At 35.8% G+C, this 18,086-nt stretch overlaps 1 protein-coding gene across 5 annotated transcripts in view; it reads left to right on the top strand.

Annotated features, from left to right (window-relative positions):
• EPS15 (epidermal growth factor receptor pathway substrate 15) overlaps positions 1-18,086 on the top strand; it is a 147,198-nt gene that overhangs the window by 104,651 nt on the left and 24,461 nt on the right. For all 5 annotated transcript variants that reach the window (XM_057710566.1, XM_057710563.1, XM_057710564.1 and 2 more), the window contains 7 exons: positions 1,915-2,076; positions 2,478-2,675; positions 7,964-8,167; positions 10,120-10,236; positions 10,466-10,556; positions 12,836-12,871; positions 13,898-14,034. In XM_057710566.1, the coding sequence (XP_057566549.1) occupies positions 1,915-2,076; positions 2,478-2,675; positions 7,964-8,167; positions 10,120-10,236; positions 10,466-10,556; positions 12,836-12,871; positions 13,898-14,034 (945 nt within the window). The remainder of the gene's footprint in view (positions 1-1,914; positions 2,077-2,477; positions 2,676-7,963; positions 8,168-10,119; positions 10,237-10,465; positions 10,557-12,835; positions 12,872-13,897; positions 14,035-18,086) is intronic.

The raw sequence follows: 18,086 nt of genomic DNA, 5'->3' as shown, positions 1-18,086 counted from the left end.
AATTGACATCTTTATGATGTTACTTATCATTCACTAAATAGTTATGGAGTACTCTTGAATACTGGAAACTGGGAATATAGCAGGGAACAAAATTTGCAAATATCCCTGGACTCATGGAGCTTACATTCTAATAGAAGGAAATATGTTCTATTACTCATAGTAGGCCAAAACTGGGATCAATCTAAATGTCCATCAAATGTATGTACATACAATGGAATACTATTCAGCAATAAAAAGGAACAAACTGCTTATACATGCAGTAACATGGCTGAATATCAAAATATTATACTAGGTGTAAGAATACAGTGGACTACATATTACAATAGACTACATATTATATGATTCTATTTATGTGAACTGTCTATGAAAGGTAAAATTATAGCAACAGAAAGCAGATTATTGGTTGCCTGGGGCTTGAACTGGGGATGAGAATTGACTCCAAAATGGTATGAAGGAACTTTTTAGGTGATGGAAGTGTTATAAAACTGGATCATGGTGATCATTGCACAGCTGTATATATTTACTAAAACTTAATTATATACTTACAATGGGCAAATTTTATAGTATGTATAAATTGTATCTCATAAAGCTATTTAATTATTTTATGCAAACTCAAATGTAACTTGGAAACATGCTAAGTTGCAAAGAAGCCAGTCACAAAAAAAACATGTTGTATGATTCTATTCATACAAAATATCTAGAATAGACAAAGCTATAGATATGAAAGTAGATTGTGGTTGCCTAGCACTGGGGTGATTGGGAGAGAAATAGGGAGTGACTTGCTAATGGGCATGGGGTTTCTTTTTGCAGTGACAAAAAGTGTTCTAAAATTGTTGTGGTCATGGTTGTGCAACTCTGTAAACATACTAAAAACCATTGACTTGTACACTTTAAATGGGTGAATTGTATGGTATGTGAATTATCTCATTAAACCTGTTCTAGAAAATAAACAGAATTATATGCTATATAAGAAGGAGAACCAGTGGAGGGAGATGATAGGTGGTGGTGAGGAAGGCCTCACTGAGAAACTAACAGTTGAGCAAAGACTTCAAAGAGATGAGGGATTGAGGCATGTGGATACTTGGGAGAAGAACTTTCTAGGGAGAGGGGATAATCAGTGAAAGATCCTGAGAAGGGAGCATATCTGACATGTTTGAGAAGCAGCAGTAAGGCCAGTGTGGCTGAAATAGAGTGGGCAAGGGAGAGAGCAGTAGGAAACGAAGCTGGGAGATGGGATCACGTGGGCTCATTGTAAAGACTTGGGTTTTTACCGCAAGGAAGATGGGGAGTCAGTGCAGAGTTTTGAGTAGAGGAGTGACATCATCTGACGTAGGTTTTTAACAGTGGCTGCTGTGCTGAAAATAAACCAAAAGGTAGCATGTGTGGAAGAAGGGGAAGCCAGTTAGAAGGCAGCAATCCAGGAGAGAGAGAAAAATGACTTGGACCAAGGTTGAAGAAAAACATGGCCAGTTTTTTTTTTTAATATATTTTGAAGGAAGGAGCAACAGGATTTGCTGACAGATTAGAGGTGAGATGTGAGAGAAAGAGAAGAGTCAAAGAAGATGCTGTATTTTTTGTCCAGAGAAACTGAGAGGGGGAAGATGGAGGATAAAGCAGATATGGGTGTGGGGGTGGGGGGGGTGGGCAGAAAATGCTAGGAGTTCTATTTTTGTTATGTTAGAGAAGTCCATCATATATCCAAGGATGGATATGAGTAAGCAAACTGAATTTCTAAATCTGGAATCTAGGAAAGAAGTCCTCAAGTAAAGATTGTATTTAAAGCTATGAGTCCTCCAATCCAGCAACACAGTATAGTTAATGAGACTTTACTTTCCCTTAAGGTAGGCTTTTAAAAATTGTTAACCTTCCCCTGCCTCCAAAGATAATAAATATGTTAATTTTCCTGTATTTCAGGATCTTCAAGATGAAGTTCAAAGGGAGAATACTAACCTGCAAAAACTACAGGCCCAGAAACAGCAAGTACAAGAACTCCTTGATGGGCTGGATGAGCAGAAAGCCCAGCTGGAGGAGCAACTGCAGGAAGTCAGAAAGAAGTGTGCCGAGGAGGCCCAGCTGGTAAAGTCTGGCGGTTTACTGCTGCCTGTGTCTATTCCTTAGTTGCTTTTGCTGGTTTAAGATGGAAACATTCTCTGCTTCTTGTTGTTGTTACTGTTGTTGTTAGGTGGCAGTCTAGTCAACATGAAGTTTGGGAACATGAAGGAGATGGGGCATGTTTCATCCAGAAATTACAGGGGAAATGGGACACTTCATGTTTTTTTCCCCCAAATTTTAGTTGGAGGTATGGTAGCTGTGCCTTGTGCCTTCCACTCTCCTCTAATGGTCCCCTGATTGCCCTTTTCTACAAAAAACATGCATCAAAAAAACACCAAAATAGTAAACTAAACAAACATATTGCATTATGAAACAAATAACATTTTTTTAATTCCCCTTTCTTCTCATTCACCTCCATGTTATAGATCTCATCTCTGAAAGCTGAATTAACTAGTCAAGAATCACAGATCTCCACTTATGAAGAAGAGCTGGCCAAAGCTAGGGAAGAGCTAAGTCTCCTACAGCAAGAAACAGCAGAGTTGGAAGAGAGTGTGGAGTCAGGGAAGGCCCAGCTGGGACCTCTTCAGCAGCACCTACAAGATTCACAGCAAGAAATCAGTTCAGTAAGTCTTTGTGGCAGCAAAAAATACACTCAAATGGGCACTCACATATCCTTTTAGTAAATAATACTTTCTCAGCTTCTGCTGCTTCTCCCTCTGCCTAGTTTATTATTCATTTTCAGTCATTTTATATGAACAGGCTTCTTGTCACCTGTCGTAAATTAAAACTGTTATGTATCTGGTACATCTGATGATTATCGCTGAAGTCTGGTTGAGTGTGCAGGCTTTAGAGTTAGAAGGCTTAGGTTTAAGTGCTGGTGCTGCCACTTACTGCCTGAATCATTTCAGTATCAGATTCCTCATCTTTAAAACTGGAGAGTTGGGAATTCCCTGGCAGTTCAGTGGTTAGGACTCTGCCCTTTCACTGCCAAGGGTGTGGGTTCAGTCCCTGGGCGGTGAACTAAGATCCCTTAAGCTGCGCTGCATGTCCAAATTTAAAAATACATAAATAAATAAAATAAAATAAAACTGGACAATTAACAGTACCCCTATCTCCTAGAGCTGCTCCTAAAGTTTAAATGAGGCAAAAGCAGTGAGGTATTTGAGCATAGTGTTTGGTAAATAAGTGCTCAGTAAGTGTTGCTTAATTTTATAAATAATAACCCAGTGTCTTCCCTTTTAGGATTCTAATCTTAAAATCAATTTTGCTCATTTAGAGACCTGTATTTTTTGTAATTAAGAAATTGTTGTTTATATAGATAAATATGCAGTGTTGTGGTAGTTCCAGAATGTAGATCCTTTGCTTTGCTATTTCTTGACTTCCCTAAATGGAGAATATTTTATAGAATTATGGTAAGGTGGTTAGATGAGTGTAGAAATAATGTAGCCCATTAATTTCATTTTGAATTTAAACAAACTGAAGCCAAGGAAGGTTAAGTAACTTGCTTATGGTTACATAGCCTTCGAAAGAGCCACAGCCTACAATTCAGCTCCTCTAAAACCTGTTCGGTTAATTATTATATATAATGAAGTCCTTCCCCTGATATGCTTCATTCCCCCCTCTTGTCTGGCAGGTGAATACCTGCTCACTCATCTTGCAAGACATAGCTTTCTTTGTGGCATTTTCTGAACCCTGCCTTTGTTGGACATTGTACTTCTGTTATAGCAGTCGTAACATTTTCCCCTGCACATTTATTTATGTATCTGTCTGCCTCAGTAGATGGAGCTTTTTGGTCTAGAAACATACTTTTTTTTTTTTTTTTTATAAATTTATTTATTTATTTATTGGCTGTGTTGAGTCTTTGTTGCTGCACACGGGCTTTCTCTAGTTGCTGAGAGTGGGGGCTACTCTTCATTGTGGTGCGCAGGCTCCTCATTGTAGTGGCTTCTCTTGTTGTGGAGCACAGGCCCTAGGCGCGTGGGCTTCAATAGTTGCGGCACGTAGGCTCAGTAGTTGTGGCTCACAGGCTCTAGAGCACAGGTTCAATAGTTGTGGCGCACGGGCTTAGTTGCTCCATGGCATGTGGAATCTTCCCAGGGCAGGGCTCGAACCCGTGTCCCCTGCATTGGCTGGCGGACTCCTTACCACTGCGCCACCTAGGAAGTCCTAGAAACATACATTTTTATCCTAACATTTAGCACAGTTCTTGTCCCAGTGTAGGTACTCAGTAAACAGGTAGGAAACCCAAAAGAAAGTCATCCTAGTGGGAATGATACCAGATAAATGGAGTTTTTAAAATAGTTTTGAGTTTTTAAAAAAACTATTTTTTAAAGTATAATTTATAGATCATAAAATTAACCAGTTTTAAGAATACAGTTCAATGATTTTCAGTAAATTTAGAGTTGCTCAAACCTCCCAATCCAGTTTTAGAACGTTTTCATCACTCCCAAGAGATCCTTGTGCCCATTTATAGTCGGTCCCCACCCTTTCCCCTAGGTAACTACTGATCTACTTTCTGCTTCTATAGATTTGCCTTTTCTGAGCATTTCATATAGAGGAACTTAGACTCTATGTGGTCTTTCTCATGTGGTTTCTTTTACTTAGCATAATGTTTTCGAGGCTCATCCACGTTGTAGCATGTAACAACATTATAGTCCATTGTATAAGGTATTTTGTTTATCCATTCACCAATTAATGGGCATTTGGATTCTTTCTGCTTGTTGACTATTATGAATAATGCTGCTATGAATTTTGTATTTGCATACAGTTCTTTGTGTGGGCATATGGTTTCATTTCTCTTGGATATGAAATAGTTGATTATATTGTAAAGTTACGTTAACTTTTTTATTTTAATTTTAAACTTTAAATTGTCAAGCTTTTCCAAAGTGGCTGTTCCAGTTTCTCCACATTCTTAATAACACTTTTATTGTCTTTTTGATTATAGTCATTCCTGTAGATCTTAGGTGGTACTTCATAGTTTTTAATTTGTTATTCTCTAATGACTAGAGATGTTGATCATCTTTTCATGTGCTTTATTAGCCATTTGTATATCCTCTTGGATGAAATGTCTAAGTCTTTTGCCCATTTAAAAAAATTGGGTTGTCTTATTATTAAATTACAAGAGTTTTTTTTTTTAAGTATACTTGTATTCTGGAGATAAGTTTTTTATCAGATATTTGATTTGCAAATAATTTTTCCCAGTCTCTGGCTTGTCTTTTCATTTTCTTTTCTTTGACTTTTTTGAAAGAGGATTTCTTTCAAAAGAAGGAACATAAATGAGAAAAATGGAAAGGACTCTCAATATTATAAATTATCAGAGAGAAATTAAACAGTGTTTCTGAGCATGGAAAATAGTTTCAGCAAGCTGTACTACCAAGTGTGGGAGAATATATTTGGTATCTGTGGAAGGAATTAGATCCTTGTATCTGATCTCCAAACCTTAAGAATAAAATTCTTACACTTGACTCAGTGACTATATGTCTTTCCCACAGAGGGCAGTATATTCCCATAGCACTATTAAAAAGAAATTGTTGTCTAAAGCTTAACTATAGCTTTTCTGGAAAAAGGAATGACTAAAGAAAAATTTGCTGACTTGCTGAATTTTTATTTTTACTTCTTACTTTGTATTTGCAAGAAAACAAAGAACCTTTGACCTTAACTCTGTGTAACTTACTTATACAGTATATACTGTTTATCCAAGTATGTTTATTGTACTTCTCTTGCACAATTTGCAAAGAGCTTGTGTTACTTGTGTGATATTTTTTTTCCACATCCTCTAGGTTTATTTAGAGAGTAAGGCTTAATGACAGGTGCATGGGAGAACCAGACATGGGGACCCCTAGTTGTGTTCACGATTCTATTGATTGTCTCAGAAATAATTATAAGGAACGAACTGCCCTAAATAGAACTCTTTCATAGGCAGGTAGTTCACCCTACTGCTTCATCTGTATGATGGGTATTATTTTAGTATTAATGTTTTAAATTTTAGACTGCAAGGTAGTAGTGGGCATTAAAATTGATTTAATGGTCATGGTAAACTTTTTAAATGAAATAAGAGAGAATAGGAAATAGCAGCATGCATTACACGTAGTAAGGATAAGTATTATTTCATGAAACTTGTTTCACCACTGTATGTGTGTGTGTGTGTGTGTAATTATATATATGATGTATGCATCTATATATGTGTGTTTATGTATATAAATACACACAGAGAGACATGTTCAAATATATACATATATATTTACTGGATCAAGGTGTAAAATCTACTTCTTTGTATGGATTAAAGTAAAAGTAAGTTTATAAGCCACTGCTCTATAACACTAGGAATATACAAGGGATATGCTGTGTGTTACGAATGTGTAGTATTTTTGGGTTATTAGTTTAAATCCTAAATACGATGCAATTTGGTAGATATATCTATTTATCTATGTATATACTTACTGATGCTCACCGTTTAAATTTATAAGCATAATACTTGTGTTTTTCAGTGAACAAACATTAAGCACTTACAGTATGCATAATTGTGGTAGATGTTGGAGATACAAAGTTGATAATGAAAATTGTGGTCTCTACCCTCAAAAGTCTCTAGTCTTTAACTTTTTAAAAATGGAATGAATTAGTGGAAAAGGAACAGGAAAATTTAATTGCTATTCTAGTGAGAAATGCAATGTGCTAGGCACTTTTACGCACATTGTCCATCTTTTACATAGGCCTTTACATTTTTACAGAGTTCTTTCAAACCTATTGTTTGCTTCACTTAGCAATCATCTATAGAGATAGTTCTTACTACCTTTATGGATTAAGAAGTGGAGGCTTAGAGAGGTTGATTCGACTAAGATCACCTAACTAGAAGGTGATAGAGCTAGGTTTACATCTGTCTCCCAATCCAATGCAGTGTTCTTGTCCCAGGTTATGACCCCGAAAGAACCTTTGGTAAATTACAGATTCCAAGTTGAGCAACTTAAAAACCTTAAGGGCAGTATTAGGGGAATAAGATTAGGGAACAGAGCCTTGATTTACAAAATGTCAATAGGTAATTTTTATATTTGCTAAAACCAAAAAATACAGCATGCTAATAATAAAGGACTTCAATGTAATTAAAACATATATTTTTTATGAAAAATGAGTACTATTCAGTAAAATTCCATTTATTATTCCTTTTCACTAGAAACATTTTTTGATTCTGCTGTCTCAGTTTGTTTGAGATATGTGTAAATTTGTTTTTTTTGTAGAAGGTATAAATAAGCATTTTATCCTTCCTCTGGACCCCCACATTTTTCTTGTTATATGTATATAGCAATTTATTGCTTACCGCTTTTTGTCTCACTGTTTTCCCAGGTGTATAAAGTCACTTGGCTTTTGAAATTAAAAAAAACTTTGTCCTTTATTTAACCTGTTTGGTACATCTTAGATTTAGAGACTACTTCCTAGGGCTCTAGCCCATTGGTAAGTAACACCAGAGGATAGGACACTAGCTCATTTCACCTTTGTCTTCACTTCTCTTCTTCCCAGCAGGAGTATGGATGTCTCCAAAGCTTGTGTACTCTCCCTCAGCTTCCTTTATCTCTCCTGAAGCTTAATCACAAAATCTTCTCTTGCTCTGCCACTTTGCATCTTTTTCCCAATGCACTGACCCTTTCTCTAATTATATTGTAAAGGACTGCCAGTTTGCAGATATGTGAATTAAAATTCTTGGAACTTTCAAAAGATGTACAAAAACAAATCCATATTTACTGGAATTTCAAGAAGGGAACTTACTGAGATGGATTGCTGAAATCTTTTCCCTAAGTCATGCTGCATTCCTTAATGGAAGCAAATTTATCTTTGACCAAGTCTAAGCATATAGTTATTTTTACATGATATGTCTTTCTAGTAATAAATTCTGTTTTGTATTTCTACTTTGTATTGACAGATACAGATGAAACTGATGGAAATGAAAGAGCTGGAAAACCAAAATAATCAGTTAAATTGGTGCAGTAGTCCACACAGCGTTCTTGTGAATGGCGCTACAGATTATTGTAGCCTCAGCACCAGCAGCAGTGAAACAGCCAATCTTAATGAGCACACTGAAGGCCAGAGCAATCTAGAGTCTGAGCCCATACACCAGGAGTCTCCAGTGAGTCTAATAGTTCCTTAAATTTCATAATCAACTTCAGAAAAAAAAATTTGACTCAGGTCGAAGTTTTGTTGACATCATACCTAATATAAACAGTGACCTTGCCTCATCTGAGACAACTGAGAGGCAGAGAGTAGGTTCTAACAGTTTTAACTAGTATAAAAATATAATTGTAGCTCATCTATTTTATAGAGCATGTTTTCAAAGTAGTGGTTCTGTAGATAGTAACTTTTAAAAATAGTTTTTAAGTACACTCACCCAAAGCTGAAAGTAATTCTTTATTTCATAATGTTGAGGACATTTATTTATCAGTTTTTTTGGAGAACACCAGCTAATGCAAGAGTGCTGCTGTTATGTATGAGAGCTACCGAGACAAAAGACCTTTAACCCTATCTTCAAGCTGCACACAATCTAGTCACGTAACACTGTGTTAAAAGGCTGTGATAAAGTAAGCATAGGATATTCAGGTAGGACAGCTTAAGGAGGCGCTCAGAGAAGATGTCATAGGGAAGCTTTACAAGTGACCACTGAAGTGAGAAGGGGTTAAGAATGGAGAAGGTGTACATTCCTGGCAGAGGAAACAGCATTAGCATAGGTATGAAATGGAAGAAAACATGCTACACAGGATCATGAGAAGTTTTAGGAGGATATTTTGTGATGACGGGGAAGATATTGGTAGGAGATGAGGCTCTCTCCTAGGGGGTTACCTACATTACCTCTGGTACTTTTTATCAAGATGGAGATGTCTGTGCCCTACTCCAAACTTGTTGAACTAGGGTTTCAGGGTTGGAACCAGGTATATACATCTTAAAAACAAATTCCATGGGTGATTATGATGTGTACCTGGATAAAAATGACCACTTTTAGGTCAAAAAGGACCAGAGAGTAAGAAATTTGGATTCCTCATGAAGCTTTGGGGAATTCATGTTATTCCCCAACGGTGAGTAGCCATTGAAGAATTTTTAAGCAAGAAGTGACAGGATTGAATTTACCTTTTAGAAAATGTGGATAGGGAATTCCTTGGCGGTCCAGTGGTTAGGACTCAGTGCTTTCACTGTCGTGGCCTGGTTCAGTTCCTGGGTCAGGGAACTAAGATCCCACAAGCTGTGCAGTGCAACCAGGAAAAAAAAAAAAAAGTGGATAATAGATTGGAGAGTAGGACTGGACACATAGAGATATGGTAAGAAGCTGTTGGAATGGTCCATGTGAGAATTGTTTTAACCTAGACTTAACCAGTAACAGGAAGGAAGGAGAGATAATGAGAAGGATACAAATTTGAGAAATATTAAGGATGTAAAATTAACAGACTTAATTAGTGCAGTCTTAGATATATGATACAATATTCTTTTAAGCATAAAATTCAGATTACTAGGTTATCCTTCAAAGACATAGGGTGGTATGAAATGAAGATTGCCCTTGTCACTTCTTAAGCTGTATTATCTACTGATCTAAATCCCGAAAGCGATGGGAAATCATTGAAGGACTTTTAACAGAGTCTTGATCAGATTCACATTTTAGATATGTTGCTTTGGCTACCATAAAAAGGATAGATGGGAAGGACACATGTTGGGGGCAGGAAGGAAATTGGAAGATTATTACTACAGTAATATGGACCAGAAATGATGATACTACAAATGAATGATAGTGACCATGAGGATGGAGAGGAAGGGAAGGATTTGAGAAAGAGGTAGGAGGTAGACTCAACAAGACTTGCAATATAGCTGGGGGTTGACCAAAGGGAAGTAGTTAAGGAAGACCTGAAGTTTTCTGGCCTTGAGTGGCTTTGATGCTTGGTGACACCATTTTCCTGAGAAAGATTATAGGGGAAGTCATTCAATGAATATTTCTGCTTGTCTTTTAAAATTTCTTAGTAATTTTTGACTATTCTTTGTCAGTTTCCTCTGCCAAGTAGAAAATACATTGTTAGTCTATGAAGAATTAATATTTTGTAGGCAAGAAGTAGTCCTGAAATACCACCTTCTGGTGTGACTGATGAAAACGAAGTGGTGACTGCAGCTGTTAAAGAAAAAATTTGTCCTGAATTTAATAGTGACAGACGTTCAAAAGAGGTAAAAATAATTTTATAAGTAAATGTTTTTATCACTGTCTTCTCAAGATGGGTTATATACTATTTTAGGCCAAGGAAAGAGAAAAATGTATTAAGTGGACTTTATGACCACAAAAATATTTGTTATGTTACCAGCAGTTGATTTTTCAAACATGTTATTTCACTTCAAAATGTTACCTTTTAAAACTTTGGTTTCTAAACTTTTTTTTTTAATTTAAAATTATTTTTAGGAAGATCCATTTAATGTAGAATCAAGTTCACTGACAAATCCAGTTGCAGATTCAAACTTGGATTTTTTCCAGTCTGATCCTTTTGTTGGCAGTAAGTACTCTTATATTTATATTATAGATTTACCAAAAAGGATTTTAATACATAAGCTATATAAGAATTTGGGCTTCAGTTTTGAGAGCCTACTTGTTACAACAAAAGTAGAAGGGAAAGTGAGGGTTTATATTGTCAAATTTTAGTATTTGTCAGGCAACTAAATCCTGGAACTAAGCCTTTGGTTATGTCTTAGGAACCCCTGATTAAGAGTATGTTTATTCTTCAGAAGGAGGGAAGATTGAGCACTGTTAAGTCAGCCAGCCAGTCAGTAGTTATTTACCAAAAGGGCCAACACCATGCTTTTAAAACAGTGGAAATTGTAATAGTTAGTAGCCCGGTCCCTGCCCTTACTTTAAGGAGACTACAGTCTTATTGAAGAAATATAAGTTTAATAAATTAAAATGTCTGATGTCATCATAAACTACATTAAATACGATTTGTGTCAAAGTTCTTTTTGCTTTTTATTTATTTCCAAACTCACCTTGTGAAACTGATCAGTTTTTATCAGTTTTAAAGATGGTAAACTGAGGCACATAAATGGAGTAATTTGCTTAGAGTCATGGCAGAAATGAGCCTAGAAATTAGAACTCTTTTATAAAAACTTCTTTATTGATGTAAAGTGTTAAAAGATGTATAAATTGAGAGTTTAAAGTATACAGTTAAATGGTTTGAGTACATTCACAGAGTTGTATAATCCTTGTTAAAATCTAATTTTGGAATATTTTTTATCACCCCATAGAGCAACTGCATTCCCATTATAACCTAACCCCCAGCTCTAGGCAACCACTAATCTACTTTCTGTCTCTGTAGGTGTGTATACTTATGGAATTATACAATGTATATTTTTATATGTCTGGCTTCTTTCATTTAGCCTAGTATTTTCAAAGGTTATTCATGTTGTAGTATGTTTCAGTATTTCATTCCTTTTTATTGATGAATATTATTACATTGGATTGATATACCACATTTTACTTATTCATTGGTTGATGAACATATGGGTTGTTTCCACTTTTTTGGCGCTTTTGAATAATTCTGTTGTGAACGTATATGTACAAGTTTTTGTGTGGGTATATGTTTACATTTCTCCAGGGTATATATCGGATCATAGTATTCTGTTTAATCATTTGAAGAACTGCCAAACAGTTTACCAAAGTGTCTGTACCATGGTACATTCCCACCAGTAGTATATGTGGGTTGCAATTTCTCCATATCTTTGCCAGCACTTGTTACCATCTATCCTTTTGATTATAGCCATCCTAGTGAGTGTGAAGTGGCATCTTATTTGGGCTTGATTTGTATTTCCTTAATGATTAATCTTGTTGAACATCTTTCTGTGTGGTTATTGGCCATCCATATATCTTCTTTGGAGAAATGTTTATTCAGATCATTTGCCCTTTTTTATATTGGATTGTTTGTCTTTTTATTGTGGATTTGTAAGAATTCTTTACATACTCTGAATATAAATCCCTTATCAAACATACGTTTTGCAAATTTTTTTTGTGTTCAGTGTTGTCTTCATTTTGATGACGTGGAATTTATCTATTTTTTAAATTTTTTCACTCGTGCTTTTGATTTCTTATGTAAGGTCCAAAGTCATGAAGATTTACTCTTACGTTTTCTTCTAAGAGCTTTATAGTTTTAGCTGTTATATCTAGGTATTTGGTCCATTTTGAGTTAATTTTGTATATGGTGTGAGATAGGGATCCAGCTTTATTCTTTGCATGTGGATATCCAGTTGTCCCAGCACCATTTGTTGAAAAGACTATTCTTTCCCCCATTGAGTTGTCTTGGTACTCTTGTCAAAAATCCAATGACAATAAATCTGTAAGCATTTATTTCTAGACTCTTCAATTCTGTAAGCACTTTTTTTTCCACTTCAGTGAAGCTTAGTGTCTTTGTTTCTAAAGTGTTGATTGTAATACCCATCCAGTAATCCTGTGAAAAGCAGACATTTTGTTAGTAAAATTCTTGCTGTCGTGCCTGTCTTTTCCCCTCCATATGTAACCTGAGCTTGTGGTCAAGAGGTAAGTATAGTTGGCTCTAATTCAGATTTGCCTTTTTTATGAGGTGTATTGTTGTTCTGCCCTTACTTATTATTTTTTTAAGTATTTCCTAAAGGTGGATGACATTCATTGTTTTATCTACTTTAAGGTAGAGTTAATGAGACAAACTTTGCTCTAAGAAACTTTGCTTTTGTTTTAAAGTTACCCTTTAAGTAATGGTGCCACAACAGTAAATATTGTGATTTTGATTTTTGCTTATTTATTTTATCACAGGTGACCCTTTCAAGGATGATCCTTTTGGGAAAATTGGTTGGTATATTATTGAGGTCCTTCTTAACTTTAATTTGATTCTACTTAATTGTAAGCTTTTGTTATATTTAGGAATGAGAGATCACAGTTGGGTAGTTATAGGAAATGGACTTCTTTTTTATTCAGTTTTAAAATTGACCTAAGGCCTCACTAAGATGTTGTATGTGCCTGGCATTTTCAGAGAAAACGTGGTAGATACATGTAAATTTGGTTAATAAACTGTTAGCTGTACTTTATTAAAAAATGACATTAGTGCTTGTACTTTGATACTTTTAATGTTATTTACACTGATTTCTCCTTATTAGCCAATGATTAGATAAATAAAATGATCTGTATTACTACAGGGTTTAGAACTTTTGTTTTCCTAAGATTTACAGCCTATTTGAATGAATGGGGGGAAAGTAAAGATCTTAAAGAATTACTAAGTGTCAAGCTTTTTAAGATATTCTTTCTCTGGGATATTTACATTAGAATAAAATAAATCTTGTGTACCATTTAGTTATGCTTCCCAAACCTGTTCCAAACTATTGGCTGTTACCCTTGAGCTCAGAGGGAGAAATATATTTAGAATCTATAGTTATGATAGCATAGAATAAGAGTCTTAAAACAGGATCACTTGATATTGTATGCTACTTAAAAAATAAGTTTATTGGGTGAAAGAATCATTTATCAAAAATCACAAGGAAACTGTGATCATCTCCCCAACCCCAGAATTAGAATCACCAGTTTAGAGGAATTATTTAATCCTAGCATATAGGCAACATACATGTAGTAAGTGTTGGAATTATCAATTTGCTTTCAGTGAATGATGAACAAATAGGAGAGAATGTTAATTAAAGCTATTTAACTGGGTGCAACTGTCTATTTTTTTTATGACCAAATAAGTAGTCAAAATATAAAAAGTACTTAACTTAGATTCTACAGGAGTTCAGAATGCCTTTTAATTAAGGCAGTTGTCATGTCTTTGGTGACAGGAAGTTTAGAGTAATAATTTCTTAGTCTCTCATGTGTGTTATATTTTCTTAGATCCATTTGGAGGTGATCCTTTCAAAGGTTCAGATCCATTTGCATCTGACTGTTTTTTCAAGCAATCTTCTACTGATCCTTTTGCCGCTTCAAGTACTGACCCTTTCAGTGCAGCCAGCAATAGCAGTAATACATTGGTAAGTAGGAGGGTTAAAAAAATATTAAATGGGTAACAAATGTTCTGAGTTTCTTTTTTTCTTTTTTAAGAGCAGACAGTTTATTGAGCAGAAAACTAGTGAAATAACAAAACCGTTAATCATTGCTAGATAGTAAATTCCTTGAGGGTAGGAACTATATCTTATAAAACATTTAGCATACATGTCCTGCCTGTACTATGGTTAAGCGGTCAATAAATATATGTTAACTTCGGTTTAATGGTAAGAAGTAGGGAAAGAGACACATGTAGGGAAAAAAATGATAAAAACAACTTACCTATAAAGTCATACACTATTTAAGTCATCTTTCACATCTGAAGGATATAAATAATTCAGAACTCTAGACAAGAAAATTATTTGTCAAACTGCCACTAACTCACCTGCCTGGTAAACCCTGTTCCTTTCACATGGCAACATCAGGCATGTATGATAAGAGTGAAAAACTAATTGGCCAAGTATATTTTATTTTTAAGAGAATGGCTATACAGTGGATCTTTTGAACTCTGTCTGCAAATAGGTGAGTTTCTTGAAATACACAGTGATGAAAGAATCCTCTTGTAGATTAATTCTGATGGATCATACAAAAATTTCAGTCTCATTGAACCCATCTAGTTTTTGGTTCAGACTGACATTTCACATCTTGATTACCCATTGGAATTGACTAGAATAATTTGTGTCATCCAGATATCAAGTCCAGGGACTTCCCTGGTGGCACAGTGGTTAAGACTTTGAGCTCCCAATGCAGGGGGCCCAGGTTCAATCCCTGGTTGGGAACTAGATCCCACATGCATGCTGCAACTAAGAGTTCACATGCCACAACTAAGAAGCCCATGTGCCGCAACTAAGACCCAGCACAACCAAATAAATAAAATAAATATTTTAAAATAAAACCACCAAATATCAAATCCACCCTTCAAAGGACCAAATATTGTCCCACTGGGGATATTAAAAATAAATGATAAAAAATCCATAAGCCAGTCTTCAGTAAAGCTTTTTAAAAATATTTGGTATGCATTACTGAAATAATGAAATAAATTTGAAAAGAACAGCATTGATTTTTTTTTTTAAAAAAGTTAAATCATTCCTATTATTTTTTTAATAAATTGATTGCTTGATTGATTGATTTTTGGCTGCATTGGGTCTTCGTTGCTGCACACGGGCTTTCTCTAGCTGTGGAGAGCAGGTGCTACTCTGTTGCATGCATGGGCTTCTCATTGTGGTGGCTTCTCTTGTTGGGTGGAGCACAGGCTCTAGGTGCTCGGGTTTAGGTAGTTGTGGTACATGGGCTTAGTTGCTCTGCAGCACGTGGGATCTTCCCAGACCAAGGATCAAACCTGTGTCCCCTGCCTTGGCAGGCAGATTCTTAACCACTGCGCCACCAGGGAAGTCCCCATTTCTGTTATTTTGTAGACACATCTGGAGTGTTATTCTTGTAAAGAAGTATAAATTCCCACTAAATGTCAGACTCTCTTGATAACATGCACAGTACAATAACTGTTTAATAACCACACACTATGATCCAGGTACTTCTGTGCACTTTACATTTATAGTTTCTCATCTTCACATCAATCTTGCAGAGTAGGTGCTGAGGACTTCCTAGGTGGCACAGTGGTTAAGAATCCGCCTGCCAGTGCAGGGGACCCAGGTTCAATCCCTGCTCCAGGAAGATCCCACATGCCTCAGAGCAAATAAGCCCGTGCACCACAACTGCTGAGCCTGTGCTCTAGAGCCCTCAAGCCACAACTATTGAGCCTACATGCTGCAACTACTGAAGCCCTTGTGCCTAGAGCTGTGCTCTGCAACAAGAGAAGCCACCGCAATGAGGAGCCCATGCACCACAACGAAGACTAGCCCCCGCTTGCCACAACTAGAGAAAGCTCCTGTGCAGCATCAAAGACCCAACGCAGACAATAAATAAACAAATAAATAAACTTATTAAAAAAAAACATGTATTCAAAGTAGGTGTTGGTATCCCTATTTTAACAATGACACTGGGACTCAGAAAAGTTAACTAAGGTCAGACCACTGAGTGCTTTATCACCAGAGGCTTTGAAAATGAAATCTTTATCTTATGGATATTTAAACACATGCAAAATAGAATGACATAATGAAATATTTTAACCTCCATGTATCTATCACCAAATTTCAATAATTTTGAATGGTTTGGAGGGCTTTTAATTGTTTTTTTCTTGTTTGTTTAAGTTTTTATTTGAAGGCTTATTTTTTGAGGCAGGATATTTCACATCTATAAGTAAACCAGACCTAGAAAGGAACAATTGATTGACAGGCATGTGAAGCAAAAATTTTGTCTTTTAGTACTCTTAAGAAAACTTCCTTAAAAGAGTAATTTATTCTTTTAAAGATAATAGACTTTGGTATTCTTGAATTCCTTCCTTACTCTATTCAGTAAAGAGCTACTTGGCCAGCAACTGGTTTTTTTCCACTGATGTAAAACTAAGCAGATGCCTCCGTAACTGAATATTTGTGGTTTCCACAGGCTACTGGATACTCTGTTTTCCTACAACACTTAGTCTTAGTTTGCAGTGTGGACCCATTTGCCAAATTCTTCTCAAATTGGCTGCAACCTGAATTCTTTTCCTCTCACCTTATTTTAGCCTCTCATTATCCACTCTTATCATTTAAAGAGCAAGAAAGCCAAAGCAGCTCTTCCTAATTTAAAAATAAACAAGTTTCTTTTGTTCCTCTCCCCTGGTGAAATTTTTCTACCATTCATTCTACTTACTTTTTTTCCTTTTTCTCCCCAGTTCTTGAAAGCAACAGTGCCCTTGCTGACAGCCCTTAATTTCTCCATTCAGAACTAAACTACACTACACACCAAATTTGCAATATAATAATAGTTACATTTATCTAATCTCTTCTATGTGCCAGGCATGGTGCTAAGTTCTTTTCATGTGTTACCTCATTTAAGCTCATGTTTCATCCTCATTTTAAAGATAAAGTAAATGGTTAAGTGTTAGTAAGTTAGTGATAAAACTAAATTCAGTGATAGAACTAATGGTCTCTCTGACCAAACTCTGGGTCTTCTCCACTAGAGTCTAAGATTTAAACTCATTTCTTCCTAGCTGAAAACCCTTGTGTTCTGTCATCTTCCTTCTTTTCAAACAGGCCCCTGTTAATGCCTCCAGACCTGAATCTTTCCCCACAGGTCTTGCCCATTCCTTCAAGGGTGGTCTCTGTTCTCAGAGGGGCATAATTTTAAAAACCAAACCAGAAAACAAATGCCGTTTCCTACTATCCTAGCTAGTGTATGATAACTGTGTACCATACTGGGTACCATACTGTAAAAGGAGGGGGTGGATGGCTGATGCAGAAGAGAGAGGATTTCAGGGATAAATTAGGTGAAATTTTAGGAGGATTTTGGAACATTAATTCTATAAAATCATACTATCTGAATTTTAGTCATGAAAATTACTTTTGTGTACTAAATTGCCTAATTATCAAACTGAACTACCTTTTAGGGTGGTTGTACAGTGTGTGATAAAGAAATAGAAATTAAACCTGACACTCTGTGTGATGGTAAATAAAATCTGCAAGCTGTTACTAAAAACCAGGCCTGTTAGTTTTTCCTTCCCTCAAAGTTGAGAGAAGCAGCAGTAATAGTTGGTGACTTAAGTTATCATGTCAGTGACTGTCTCTCACACTGGTATTTTAACTGTTAGGAAGCATGGAGAGTTGCTTTGCTATACAGACCAACTTGGTATTTTTCCCCCTTGTTTTCTGTTCATTCATTCAGCAGATAATGAGTAAAAGCTAGTGTATTCATTTATAAAAATGTAAGTTAAGCATCAGTTAAAATAAGTACTATCATTTTCAGTTCTAAAAAAATCACTAGTATTAATTACCTCTTTCTGCTAGTAGTTTTGTTTTAATGGGTCCTGTTTTATAAAAAGAGAATATACTATAAGTCGCAGTTAGCATTGCATCTCTCTTTTCAAATATGTTTTATTCGAGCTCTGTAATACTCTTTGACATTCAATTGTAATATACAATTTTTTTCCTATTTTTAAACCTGT

The sequence above is a fragment of the Hippopotamus amphibius genome, chromosome 1 (assembly GCF_030028045.1).
Source record: "Hippopotamus amphibius kiboko isolate mHipAmp2 chromosome 1, mHipAmp2.hap2, whole genome shotgun sequence".
Lineage (NCBI taxonomy): Eukaryota > Metazoa > Chordata > Mammalia > Artiodactyla > Hippopotamidae > Hippopotamus > Hippopotamus amphibius.
The sequence above is the reverse complement of the archived record's forward strand: the minus strand, read 5'-3'. Positions and strand labels throughout refer to the sequence as shown.